We start from the raw sequence: 13,264 nt of genomic DNA, 5'->3' as shown, positions 1-13,264 counted from the left end.
CTCAATGAGTTAATAGGAACATAATTTCACAAGTACTGATTCAACCTAAGATAGTGGTATATGGCAAGTGGCATTAGTCCTTATTTTTAATATACACAATTTAGACTGTTTAGGGGTTTTTAATCTTTTTTGAGTCGTTGACCCCTTTGGCAGTTTGGTAAAGCTTAAGAACTTCTTCTCAAAATAGTGTTTGTTTTTCCAAAAATTCATGACTGAAGGAAATTCTAAATTACAGTATGAGGTTAGCGAAAGCATTTTTTCTCATCCAAGTTTCCAGACTCCTTGAAATCTAGACCTCTTACTGATCTATGGACCCCAGGTTAAGAACCCCTGATCTGGAGGCCAGAGGATATTGACTGTACATTTCTTGAATCACCAATTGGTAGAAGGATCTTTTAGGAGGGTAGTTTCTTGGACCTAAAAAGGAAAACTACTTGTGATGATTTCTTACATGATGAAGAAATATAGATCACTAAAAGTTACAATTTTATTGAGCATCATTATGGGAAATAAAAGTAGATAATACAAAATTTGGAACTGTTTGGGACTCATTGAGTACAGATTAAGAAACTGGGCCACAAAGAAGTTCAGTTTTATTGGTAGGGAGAAGAGTCAGGACTAGAACCCAGATCTTTTAACCCCTACTCCAAGACTCTTTGTACTATACTCTGTTGCCTTGGATTTGGTAACTGGATTATTTTTACTTGTAGTCTTTAAGTGCTATTGTTCTCAGAGCTAGTTCATTGTTAGGCAATACACTATTCTTAGTGGACATTTTACAGGCTCTATTAACTTGCCTGTGAGCATTTAATATTTCTATGGTAATGGTTTTTTAAACCCCTTTCTGCTATGACTTTTTTTTTTTACTATGACATTTGTTTAGCACCTGATTACCTGTCTCCGCTTTTCCCATTAGCATTCCTTAATCACAGTGAACGAGCCCAGGGGCAGGAATGAATCTGTACCTCTCATTCTGATTAGAGAAAAAGGAACCTATGGGAGTGTAACTGTGAATTTTGAGGTAAGTTTGTTTAAAAATAGCTTTAAATTTATACCTCTTAGATTTAGTAGATAGCTTACATTGAAAAAGTCATAGTTTTGATCATAAACATGAAACTGATTTAATATAGGAATGTTTTTATAACCTTGATATAAATACTGCAATGCAATGTTTTTATGACAGATGTTCATTAGTGGTCTTACTCTGAATTTGAGGTAATAAATAAATTTGGGTAATAAATCATTGAAATTCAACATATGAAATGTCAGTTGGAATATTTTAAATCGTCTAGACATAAGAATTTTCATAGTGGATATGAAGCTGAGTTTCTTCCTCAGGCATACACATGGGTAGAATTATCATGTTAGATTATTTAATTTTCTATTTAATGCGTGAGTAAAAACATAGTATTTTTATAACCTTTAAAATTCATACATAAATATTTAACTAATTTTGGTACTTTATGAAGTTACCTATCATGTGATTATATGCTACTTGAAAAGATTAAAATATGAAGTCATTATTCTTTCCTTAAAAAAATTTTATTTCTGGAAAAGATAATAATTTTCCACTAATGCAATTGATGTTCATGGAAGTACCTTTTACCTTTGATTAAATAGCTGAAAAAAAGATGCTGATAACCTAGAACCTTTGAGCTTACTTATATACTTATGGTAACCTTAGTATTAGCATCTTGAAGGCTAAACTTCATAACATCTTGAGAGGCTGTTACTAAGTATAATTGATTGTGCAGAGAATCTTTCAGTAGTCTCTGGAATCCTATAAATTACTACCACTAGAGTGCTACTAATGCTATACATTTTTTAGATGCTGCAAATTAATTTGCATTTATTTAGTAATATCTTATAATTTTTTTGCAGGTAGAGGGTGGTCCAAACCCACCTGAAGAAGATTTAAGTCCAGTTAAGGGAACTATCACCTTCCCTCCTGGTAGAGCAATAGTGGTTTATAACTTGACGGTACTGGATGATGAGGTGAGAAAAAATTAAGTACTTTGATGTACAGAATATTGTATTTGTGCATCAGAAATTAAGATAAACTACCTTTTTTTAAAATCATATATTAAATTGTGTCATGCTTGTACAGTTGACCTTGAAGCAAAGACTTTCAAAATCCTAAATAAAACTATGAACTATGGCCAGTAATGATGGTAAGTGAGGGTAAGAGGGCAAAACTGTTTTCCCACTTTTTGCTTGTACTACATAAATTGTTGTTGTTTTTCAGCTCTTTTAGCCATGTCTGACTTTTTGTGATCCGTTTTAGGGTTTTCTTGACAAAGATACTGGAGTGATTTGCCATTTCCTTCTCCATAATCATTTTTAAAATGGCAAAACTGAGGCAAACAGGGTTAAGTGACTTGCCCAGGGTCACACAGCTAGTAAGTGTTTGAGACCAAATTTGAACTTAGGTCCTTCTGACTACAGACCTGGAGCTCTATCCACTGTGCTGTCTAACTACTCCATTACATAAATACTTGATTTATTTAACTTACTGGGGAGAAATGAAAGAAACAAACATTTATTGTCAGTCACTGTGCTAAGAAATTTACAGATTTTTTAATTTCATTTTTAGAGTTTGTTGCTATGCCGAACTGGAAAAGTAAAAAGCTGTACAAATATAAGATAGTGGTTTTAATACTAGTAGTCTCTAATATGCATATAATAAACACATTTAAAATTACATTGATTATTTTTAGTAATGTTAGTAATTTAGTGATGTTCTCAGATTGCACATGGATATACAGCTATTCCAAATCCGTTGTCATATGTCATATATGTGTATAATCAAGCATATATGTATATATATGTGTATATACATACACATATATATGTATATATATATACATATATACACACACACACATACATAGACATATTTACATACACTCATGTATGTTAGGACCTGTGATTTCTTTAGTGAAGGGAACAGAGTAACATTAGCATGTAAGTATAATTCATACTAGCCAAACAAGAAAAAAAATGGCTTGGGTACTATAAAAAATTTCATATATATTCCCATGGCTCAAGAAAATGATCTAGCAATGACTGATTAGCAGGTGAGTATGAAAGAAAAAAAAGTCACTTCATTTTTTTAAAAATGAAATAGGAGAAGCTAGGTTGTGTAGTGAATAGAGTTCCAGCATTGGAGTCAGGAGTAACTGAGTTCAGATTTGGCCTCAGATGCTTGACACTTACTAGCTGTGTGACCCTGGGCAAGTCACTTAACCCTGATTGCTTTACCAAAAAAAATGAAAGAAATTAAAAGAAATCAGACATACCACAGGATATATATTACATAAAAATTGTTTATTAAAAATTTTTAAATTTATTCAAAAAGCCTCCTCAAAAGTCTTAGTCCACTGTTTCATTATGTAGTAGATTAAAATGGCCTTTAAATCTTCAATTGAAGGTATAGATAGGTTGTGCTATCTGGAGAGAGAGTTTCCTTCCTAGAAGGTTGGATTTTAGGCAACGAATTTTTTGGGCCATGACAACTTATCAATTTTATCTAATTGTCTAATTTTATCTAAGGGCAGAAGGAGCAGTACCCATATTGATAAAATCATGGATCTTTTGAAGAATTGTAATTAATTTTTTTTGTGTTTTGTTGCAAATGAATACTGATTCATTTTAAGTGATTTATTTTAAGTTAATTTATTTGTGATACAATATGTAAATTGTATTCCAAAATTTTGGAATTTATTTGATGGGGTAATAAGTTTAGCTTTTCGTGTAAAAACAGAATCTTTTAATTTCTAATAATAACATGTTTGAAAGTAATTGAAGACCTATTGTATCACAATGAATAATGCCTTGAGGATTCATGTAAAACCACAATTCAGGGAATACCTGTCAACAGGCAATCACAACTTCAGGAAGCTTACGTGAAAACTAGGTTATCACAAAAGAAATGAAAAAAGGTATGGAACCCAAAGAATTCACAATCCATACAGAAGTTTACATTTTTATAACAACAGGACAAAGGAAGGAGAAGATAACCAAAAATCTTTACCCAAGAGGGCATGGCAAGGGAGGGAGAAAGGCTCAGTAAAGGTGGGGAAAGTTTCAGTAAAGATGGGAAAAAGACAAAACCCCTTCCCAAGAGGAGGAGCAGGCCAATGGCAAAAACCACATTTTTTTCCCCTTAAGAATTGTTAGACTATGAAGATAGGATGGTTTGCTCATCTACATAGGTCCCAGCTGTACAAGCACTTTCTTAGCCTAGTGCAGACTGGTGCCTGTCTTGACTCCCAAGGACACACAGGAAGTCTGATTTGGGATGCAAACAACAAATTATGTCCCTGACACATTCAGGGCCTCCTGCATGCTCTAGGTCCAATCTTTCTGGAAAATACGGCAACTCAAAAAGACAAGTTCAGGGGACCCCTTAATAGGCCTTTGCATAACTAAATCAGAAAGTACAATAGTTAAGTATGCTTTTTTATTTTGATAGCTATCCAACTACCATGTGTCTTTTTGTTGCTTCTTAGTTTATCTGCATTTGATACTCCTGAGGTTAGTGTTTTGTGATTGTTCCTTTTCGTTAAGGCCAACCTTTCTACATGTGCCCTTGATCCTCTTCCCCTCTGTCTTTACTATTAGATTTCCCTGATAATTATCTACATTCCTCTAATCTTCAGTCTCTTGTAACTGCCGATTCCTTTCCTCTTGCCTACCAGTATGCCCAAGTCTCTCCTTATCCTGAAAAAGTCCTCAATAGACTCTGTTAATCCCTCAAGCTATTGTCCTTTTTCTTTCCTCCCTTTCATAGCCATATTCTTAATAAAAGCTGTCAGTACTCATTGTCTTCATTGTTTCTTCTTTCACTCACTTTCTCAACCTGTTGTAATGTGTCTTCCTATGTCCTGTCTGAAGCTGCTCCCTCCAAGTTAGCCAGGTCATTTAATTGCCATATCTGGTGGTCTTTTCTCAGGCCTCATCCTTGTTGACTTCTCTACTGCATTTGACACTGTTGACCATTTTCTTCTCCTGAATATCTTTCAAATTGAAACTGAGCTGGGCCTAGAACTAAAATGATTTGAATTGCCTTTGGGAAATTGCAGAACTTCTTTAATGACCCTAAATTTCTCCTAGAAATTCTACTAGTGGTGACTCATAAGCAGGAGTGTTCTGGAGATAGCTTGTACTATCTTGAGATAAGTTGACAGCAATTTATTGTGCTAAGTAATTTATGTCAAGTTCATTTATTTGTGATACTATATGTAAATTGTATTCTAAAATATCAAATAAAATTTTGGAACTTATTTGGTGAGCTAATAAATTTAGCTTTTCATGTGGTTGGAAAAAATAGAATCTTTTAATGAAAGTAATTGAAACCCAACTGTATCACAATGAATAATGCCTTCAGGATTTATATAGAACCAGCTAAGTACTTAGTTAGACACCTTAAGAGAGTCAATAACTAAATTTTTAGTGTGAGCATTTACACCTTGGAAGCCAATAAATACTACAAATCAGAGCTTGCTTTATTGTTTTGTTGATTGTCTAGACTTACTAAAGTAATGGAAAAATGTTAAAAATGCAAATTGAACTTAAAAGTGTGTTGCATATACATTTTTTTTTTGAGATGGAGAACCAGTTGTTAAGCAATTATCAGCACATCCCTACACAAGTCATGGAACACTACAGTTCGGAGGAATTAAAAATGAGTATCACTGTAGATATCACTGTGGCTTTGTACAATCACAGGATAGGTGAGAACAAGCTGCAATGCAAAATAAATAAGTAACTGAGAAGAAGAATCAGAATAAAAGACTCATGCCTAGAATGCTCTGTCCCCTTTCCTTTGCTTCTTGGTTTTCCTAGCTTCTGTCAAGACTACAGGCAAATCAAATCTTCTGTAGGTACCTTTCCTAGTCTTCTGAGATGGTAACCTGTCATGTTACCTACATTTACTCTGTATGTCACTTGTGTGTATGTTTTGCCTCCTCCATTAGATTATGTGCTCCTTGAGGACAGGAATATTTTTTTCCCCTTTCTCTTACTTTTCCTCATGAAACTTCAAGTGGGAGTGATTTGTGAGTGTCTGTAATGTGAAAACAAAAACATTAAAAAACCAAATAAACAGTGGAAATAAAGGAAAGATGTGGAGGCTACTGGACCTGGCAAACACCAGATAATGCCATAAAAATTAAATTGAATATATTTGAAAGGACAGAAAATGACTACCCACATAGGAGTCATTTTAGAATTAGCTACTTATGAAGTCAGATCATCAACTTATAAAAGAAAAAAAATCAATATGAAGTAGTAAAAAAATGGAGAAAAAACCCCAAACAACTTTACTGTATAACTACCACAGCTCTGACATGACTTATTCAGTCAACAAATGGTCACCAAAGGGAAATGACTCTGTGGAATTGTATGAAAATGTCACAAATGCCGAAGAAATGTTTCACAGATTCTGGTGGTTTTCCACTGTTTCCTGAAGCACATCATGGCCGCCTTGCCTGAGCCAGACTATGGTTGGATTAGAAACCAGAAGAAGACAGAGATTTTTGTGACTGTTGAGTGCCAAAGCACATCACTGGAATGCTAAAATGAACCTGACAGGACGTACTCCTTGTTTCCAAGATGGTCATAGACACTGATTGCAGCTTCTGTTACCAGCAACCTGCTGAAATTGGTGTAAAGTGACATAGAAAAATAGCGGTTTAATACACATTCTTTAGAGTCGCTAGTGGGCTAGTAAGTTAAGTTGTAACATATATCCTTTACGTGATTCATATTTGCTATTTATTGTTTTACTAATTTTCTTCCAGTCAAGGGATTTTGATTGCTCCCATTTGCTATTTCTAGGTAGATAGTTTTGGTTTATTCATAATCATATTGGAAAAAATAATGACTTTATATGCAGTTTGATTTGCTAGTGTTGTCAGAGCTATTCTTTTCATTAGTGTTCATTTTTGCTTTGGCAGATACCAGAAAATGATGAACTGTTTTTGGTTCAGCTGAAAAGCGTGGAGGGAGGGGCTGAGATCAACACTACAAGAAACTCGGTTGAGGTTGTTATTCGGAAAAATGACAGTCCAATACGCTTCACCCAGAGTAGTTATTTGGTGCCTGAGGAAGCAGACATACTAACAATTCCAGTGGTTCGTGGTAAGAATGAGAGTGGAAATTTGATTGGATCTGATGATCATCAAGTTTCAATCAGTTATGCTGTTGTGACTGGGAATTCAACAGCCCATGCAGAGCAAAATGTAGATTTTATTGATCTTCAGCCAAACATGACTATTTTTTTCCCACCTTTTGTTCATGAATCCTATTTGAAATTTCAAATCATTGATGATGCCATACCAGAGATTGCCGAATCCTTCCTTATCGTCCTACTTAAGGACACTTTACAGGGAGATGCCGTGTTATTAAGCCCTTCCACAGTTCAAGTCACCATTAAGGCAAATGACAAACCTTATGGAGTGCTATCTTTCAATAGTATCTTGTTTGAACAGACAGTCATCATGATGAAGACCGAGTCTCAAGGTAGGGGTCAGTTTTGCCCTGTTGCTATGATAAATGCCTGTTGTTACCTAGGTTATCATCTTAGTATATTGGTATTAAAATTCATTTAGTGGTTTGTCTAATAAACTGAGCAATATATAAAATAGAGAAAGTCTTCCTTCTTACACAGTTGAGAAGTTACTTTTATTTCAACTTAAAAATTAGGATGGAATTATGGTGTATGATTTAGGAAAGTTGCTAACTAGAAAGTCTGAGGTATATTTCTATTACTGAGAGTTAACAATTTTTGTTGATATTAAATTTTTTTTCTCTCACAAGTTCATATTCACATAAGGCACATATATCCAAGAGAAAAAAATTATTGTATATGTTATAGCACAACTAAGTATATACAACTAGGTAACAAGAATTTATTAAGCTCTTACTATATGCCAAATGATTTAAATACAAGCAAAAAAGAAAGGCAGTTCCTGCCCTTGAGGAGCTTACATTCTTATGGGGGAAGACAGCACATAATAATATTTATGATATAAGAATTATGTTTACAATAATATTTATCAATATAAACTATACTGTAAATATAACATAATAAATATGATAATAAATCTATTATCTTACATATGTACATCTGCATGTATTTTTCTTTTTAAAAATTATAGGTTTGAAGAAATCACAGTGGTGAGGAATGGTGGCACTCATGGGGACATTTCAGTGAGTTGGGTCATGACACGGAATAGCAGCGATCCTGCTCCAGTGACAGCAGACATCATGCCAAGTTCAGGTGTTCTGCATTTTGCTCAAGGGCAGATGATTGCGTCCATTCCTCTAACTATTGTTAATGATGATCTCCCTGAAGAGGCAGAAGCTTATCTACTTCAAATTCTACCTCATACAGTACAAGGAGGTGCAGAAGTGAGTGAGCCAGAAGAGGTAAGGCTCTTGGCTTTTGTTCCAATGTTTTTTGTGTGTGATGCAAGGAAGCTGAAATTTTTGCATGGGAAGGTAAAATTTAAGTTACAGGTTTCATGCCGAGAGAAAACAAATTGAGCAAATGTGTTTTCTTCCTTCTTCCTTTGTTCCTTCCTTCTTTTGTTCCCTTCTTCCTTCCCTCCCTTCCTCTATTTCTCTTTTTCTCTCCCTCTCTACCTTGTTTTCATTTGAGGCTTTTTCTTTGTAAGTTGAAGGTTTTTGCTATTCATTTTCTTTTTTCTATTGTTTATTTTTAGCTGCACTAGTGATTTTGTTGGTAGAGGGAATTCTTGTTAAGGAAATTCCCTCTACCAGTGAAGTCACCTTCTTCTCTGTAATTCCTAATGCTTTTTTTTTTTTTTGGCTAGGCAATGGGGTTAAGTGACTTGTCCAGGGTCACATAGCTAGTAAGTGTTCTGTATTTGAGGCCGGATTTGAACTCACGTCCTCCTGAATCCAGGGCCGGTGCTATATCCACTGTGCTGCCTAGCTGCCCCTGTAGTTACTAATCTTAAAAAAGTTGCCTGGGGCAGCTAGGTGGCGCAGTGAATAGAGCTCTGGCCTTGGAGTCAGGAGGACCTGAGTTCAAATCCAGCCTCAGACACTTAACACTTACTAGCTGTGTGACCTTGGGCAAATCACTTAACCCTGATTGCCTAAGCAAAAAACAAAACAAAACAAAACAGAACCACACACAAAAAAAAGTAACCTGTAGCACCTAGGAATTTAAGTGATCAGCTCAGTTTCATAAGACCTGTATTTGTCAGAGACAGGACTTGAAACTCATGCTTTCCTAATGCCAAAGTGGACTCTTTGTCTTCTGCATCATACTGCCTCTCTATTTCTGTTGTTTAATACAAAATATAAAGTTCATTCTGGAATCTTTTTTTGCATAACTAAGAAATGTACATCCTTAGATCTATATGTACAAATTTGTGGTAAAAATTTGAGTAATGTTAGCATGTGAATAATTTGTTAATTTCTGTGCATTGTCTAAATTCTTTTTCTTGTGGCAGCTTTTGTTCTACATCCAAGACAGTGATGATGTTTATGGTTTAATAAAGTTTTATTCTTTGGAAGATCAGAAGATTGAAAGCAGCCCAGGTGAAAGATTCCTATCCTTGAATTTTGCAAGACAAGGAGGAACTAAAGGCGACGTGAAGATGTTTTTTTCCACATTTTATATTCCTGCTGGAGTTGTGGACCCTTTGCGAGCAAAAGATGGCATCTTAAATGTGTCTAGAAGAAATAGTCTCATCTTTCCAGAGTGGAAAACTCAAGTCACTATGAAATTACCCATAAGAAATGATGCATTCCTTCAAAATGGGGCCCATTTCCTAGTGCAGGTATTTTGTTAGTTCTATAATCTGGTTAAAAATTACATTATTAGCTTCTTGCTGTATATGAAATGAGTATCACTGGGCCTTGGTTTACACTATTCTTAACTCAGTAATAATAATAATAATAATAATAATAATAATAATAAAATCACATTTATGTAGTATAGTCCCATTTACAGACTACTTTTCACATACCAGTCCACTTAGGTAATAAAAAATAAGATGTTAAGTGCCTCTTTTACTTTAGAGTCATTTGTTATGCCATATTGCTATAATTGGTTATGAAAGGGTAACCAGAGTATATGTATTAGGACCAAGAATATATGTACTGAACCCTCAAAGACCTTGAAGAGTAAATGTACCTCTACCTTACTAGATTACTTACCACATCTGGGCCCAAGAGTATGTGTACTGATCTTAGAGCTCTTGAAAAGTAATATGTATCTCTGTTTTACTACATTAAAACGTCAGTTCAAAAAACTTCAATTAAATGGAATTTTCCCCTTGCACTCTATCTACTTTTAGTAAATGGCAGGAAAACCAGCTTATTATTAAGAGAGTGGGCTGATGAATCTATAAAGACAACAATATGATGGAAAAAAGAAAGGTAGCATTATGTGGTAGAAAGAATATGAGATTGGAGTCAGAAGATATGAATGTAATCCTGCATCTGCCACTAACTAGCAAGTAAATCAGTTCTACTCTGTTGTCCTCAGTCCTCTAATATAAGTGATCTATCTTTTCCAGCTCTAAAATTCTATGATGCTTTGAGAAAGTGTCTTCTGACTACCCAGGAAGTTTGATTAATCAGACCCTTCCTTTTCCCTGAATATTCTGGACATCCAAGTTGTCATTTACCAGGGAGGGATGAGATTTTTATTTTTGAAACTATAGCTTAAAGGGTTATAGAAAGAGTATGGCTGTGACTTTAAAAGATGTAGGGCACAGCAGGCATTTTGAAAAGAAGTGAATTTAAATTTGTTTTATGAATTGTATCTGGATTAGTGACAATTTTTTGCTTTTCATCATTTTATGTTCTTTGCTCCTGTAACAAATTCCGAACTTTATCCAGTGGCCTCTTTTTCTCTTTGCATTCTGTTTCTCAGAAGAGACAATGGTTTAAAAAAAAAAACCTCTCATATCCTGAGCTTGACTGAGTTATTAGGGTTGCTTTTTTTAAGTTTTTCTGTCTGTGGAAGGGCAAACCTCTCTAGGTTGGACACAGGTCAAGGCTTTCTGCTGATCAGTACTCATGAGTGGCTGTTGTACTTCTAGCCCATGGGAATTAGAACCAATCTCAAAACAAAACAAAACAAATACTCAACAAGATAAGCAAAATAGTCCAGACTTCAGGTTAAAGGCACCTCAGTAAGGTGTTTGCATGATTACAGCAAGTTAACTGAATATTTTGTAGTACCTTATGAATTTATATTATGAGATTACATTATGCTGTTACCATAGTTTCTCACAATCACATGTACATTCATCCTATTCCTGTTCTCTTCATTGTCACGACACCTTTCATCTGGGCTTTGTTAATGAAGATATGCTCACATGGAACATTAAATAACAAAGTATTTGGTCCTTGCTGTTATTAAGGGTGTTTATGAGTCCTTGGCCACTTCAGCACCTCCTGAAAAAAGCCTTCAGAAACAGCCAGTAAGTTTTTATGTACATTGTACATATTCCTGGGCTGGAATATGTTGTGTTTTAGGCACCAGAAGTCTGGTCTAGAGGATAGAGTTGTACTGGTTTGCCCTATTTTAGTTATGCTTTCAGCTTCAATATTGCACTGCCCTGTCATCCAGAGAGCCATTGGTTAAGGTTTGCTGTTTGAAGGCTTGTTTATTCTAAAGAGATTATGACTAAATGAAAAGCTTCTCCCAGTTCCTATGGTATTTTGTAATTTTTAAGGTAGATATCTTTGGCAGCTGCATTAACTCAGTCAGATCTCTTGGGTGAAGTAATAATAAGAAATGCTACTTATTTTTTTTACAATATTATTTTGCAGTATTTTGACAGTATTTTTCACCAAGTGGCCTATAAAAGTTAATGCATCTTTCATAGACGACTAACTAAAACCCAAGGAAAAGAAAGTAGGAGTTTTTTTTTTCTTAGGAAAGGCAATATTTACTAAGTGCTTTCTGTTTGTAAGCGCTTAGGTAGGCAGACAGGGAGATACAAGGAAATTAAAGGGCAACATGACCCTTACCATCAAGGATTGTGCAGTCTAGACAAGACTTTAAATTAAATAGCAATTAAAAATAATGATATGGATGTTGTTATAAGGTCTTACATGATTTATTATCAATTAAGTGTCAGAGACAGTGAGTTCAAGGGAGGGGAGAGATATTTGACAGAGAGAGAAAGAGGGAGACAGAGAGAAACAGAGACAGAGGGAATTCTTTGAAGTTCAAAACAGACAACCTGAGAAGCAAGGAAGGAAAGAGGACAAAGGATTGTAGATTTCCTTACTGTGGAGGATGAAGAGCTTTGATATGACATATATCTATTTAGTACATCAATAATTTTTTCCCCCGAGGCAGATGGGGTTAAGTGACTTGCTCAGAGTCACACAGCTAGTAAGTATCAAGTGATTGAGTATCTGAGGCTGGATTTGAACTCAGGCCTTCCTGACTCCAGAGCCAGTGCTCTATCCACTGCGTCACCTAGCTGCCCCAATCAATTACTTCTTAAAATAAATTTTTAACCACCTCTTCCCACTTCCAGAGTACCATCCCATATAACAAGGAGTATTTTTTTTTTAGAAAGAGGAAAAAAAATGGTACAAGTGGTCAAAAAGTCTGAAAAAATGTACAATGTGTCTGGACCTTTGAACCTCTCATTTTTATGAAGGGGTAGACTGTGGGTTGATTGTTTTCCTTATATTGAACCATCCTTGTATCCATGGTATAAGTCCCACTTGGTCATAATGAAGGATTTCATGGATAAATTGGTACGGTCTGTTTGACAGGATTTTGTTTAAAATTTTTGAGTCAGTGTTCATTGATGATATTGACCTGTTTTTTTTTTTTATTGGTTAGGCAATTGGGGTTAAGTGACTTGCCCAGGGTCATGCAGCTAGTAAGTGTTATATGTATAAGGCCAGATTTGAACTCAGGTCCTCCTGACTCCAGGGCCAGTGCTCTTTCCACGGCATCACCTAGCTGCCCCTGACCTATTGTTTTCTTTTTGTGTTTCATCTTTTCCTGGTTTAGCTATTAGGAGTGTATTTTTTCCTCAGGAAGTATTCTTGTAGGGTGCCTTCTTTCTCAGATTTTGAGAATAATTTTTGAAGTAAGGGAACTTATTGTTCTTTGATCTGCTTGCTCCTAGGATTCCCCTTTTCCATTGTGCATCATTCCCAGAACAATGTCAATTATTGTAGGTTGCAGAGGGGGCACTGCTCCATCAGAGTCCGTTACTATGTATGTTCCTGATTATACAGCCCA

General features: G+C 35.2%; 1 protein-coding gene across 1 annotated transcript in view; it reads left to right on the top strand.

The window, feature by feature from the left end:
• Window positions 1-13,264, top strand: part of ADGRV1 (adhesion G protein-coupled receptor V1) — a 712,618-nt gene that overhangs the window by 49,221 nt on the left and 650,133 nt on the right. Inside the window, 6 exon segments of the mRNA XM_078151750.1 lie at window positions 917-1,021; window positions 1,882-1,995; window positions 6,960-7,500; window positions 7,503-7,524; window positions 8,163-8,433; window positions 9,489-9,818. Of these exon segments, the coding sequence (XP_078007876.1) occupies window positions 917-1,021; window positions 1,882-1,995; window positions 6,960-7,500; window positions 7,503-7,524; window positions 8,163-8,433; window positions 9,489-9,818 (1,383 nt within the window).

Source organism: Phascolarctos cinereus, unplaced genomic scaffold (assembly GCF_003287225.1).
Source record: "Phascolarctos cinereus isolate Bilbo 61053 unplaced genomic scaffold, phaCin_HiC Scaffold_4;HRSCAF=312, whole genome shotgun sequence".
NCBI classification, from domain to species: domain Eukaryota; kingdom Metazoa; phylum Chordata; class Mammalia; order Diprotodontia; family Phascolarctidae; genus Phascolarctos; species Phascolarctos cinereus.
Note: the sequence above shows the minus strand (reverse complement) of the source record. Positions and strands in the feature narration are given on the sequence as shown.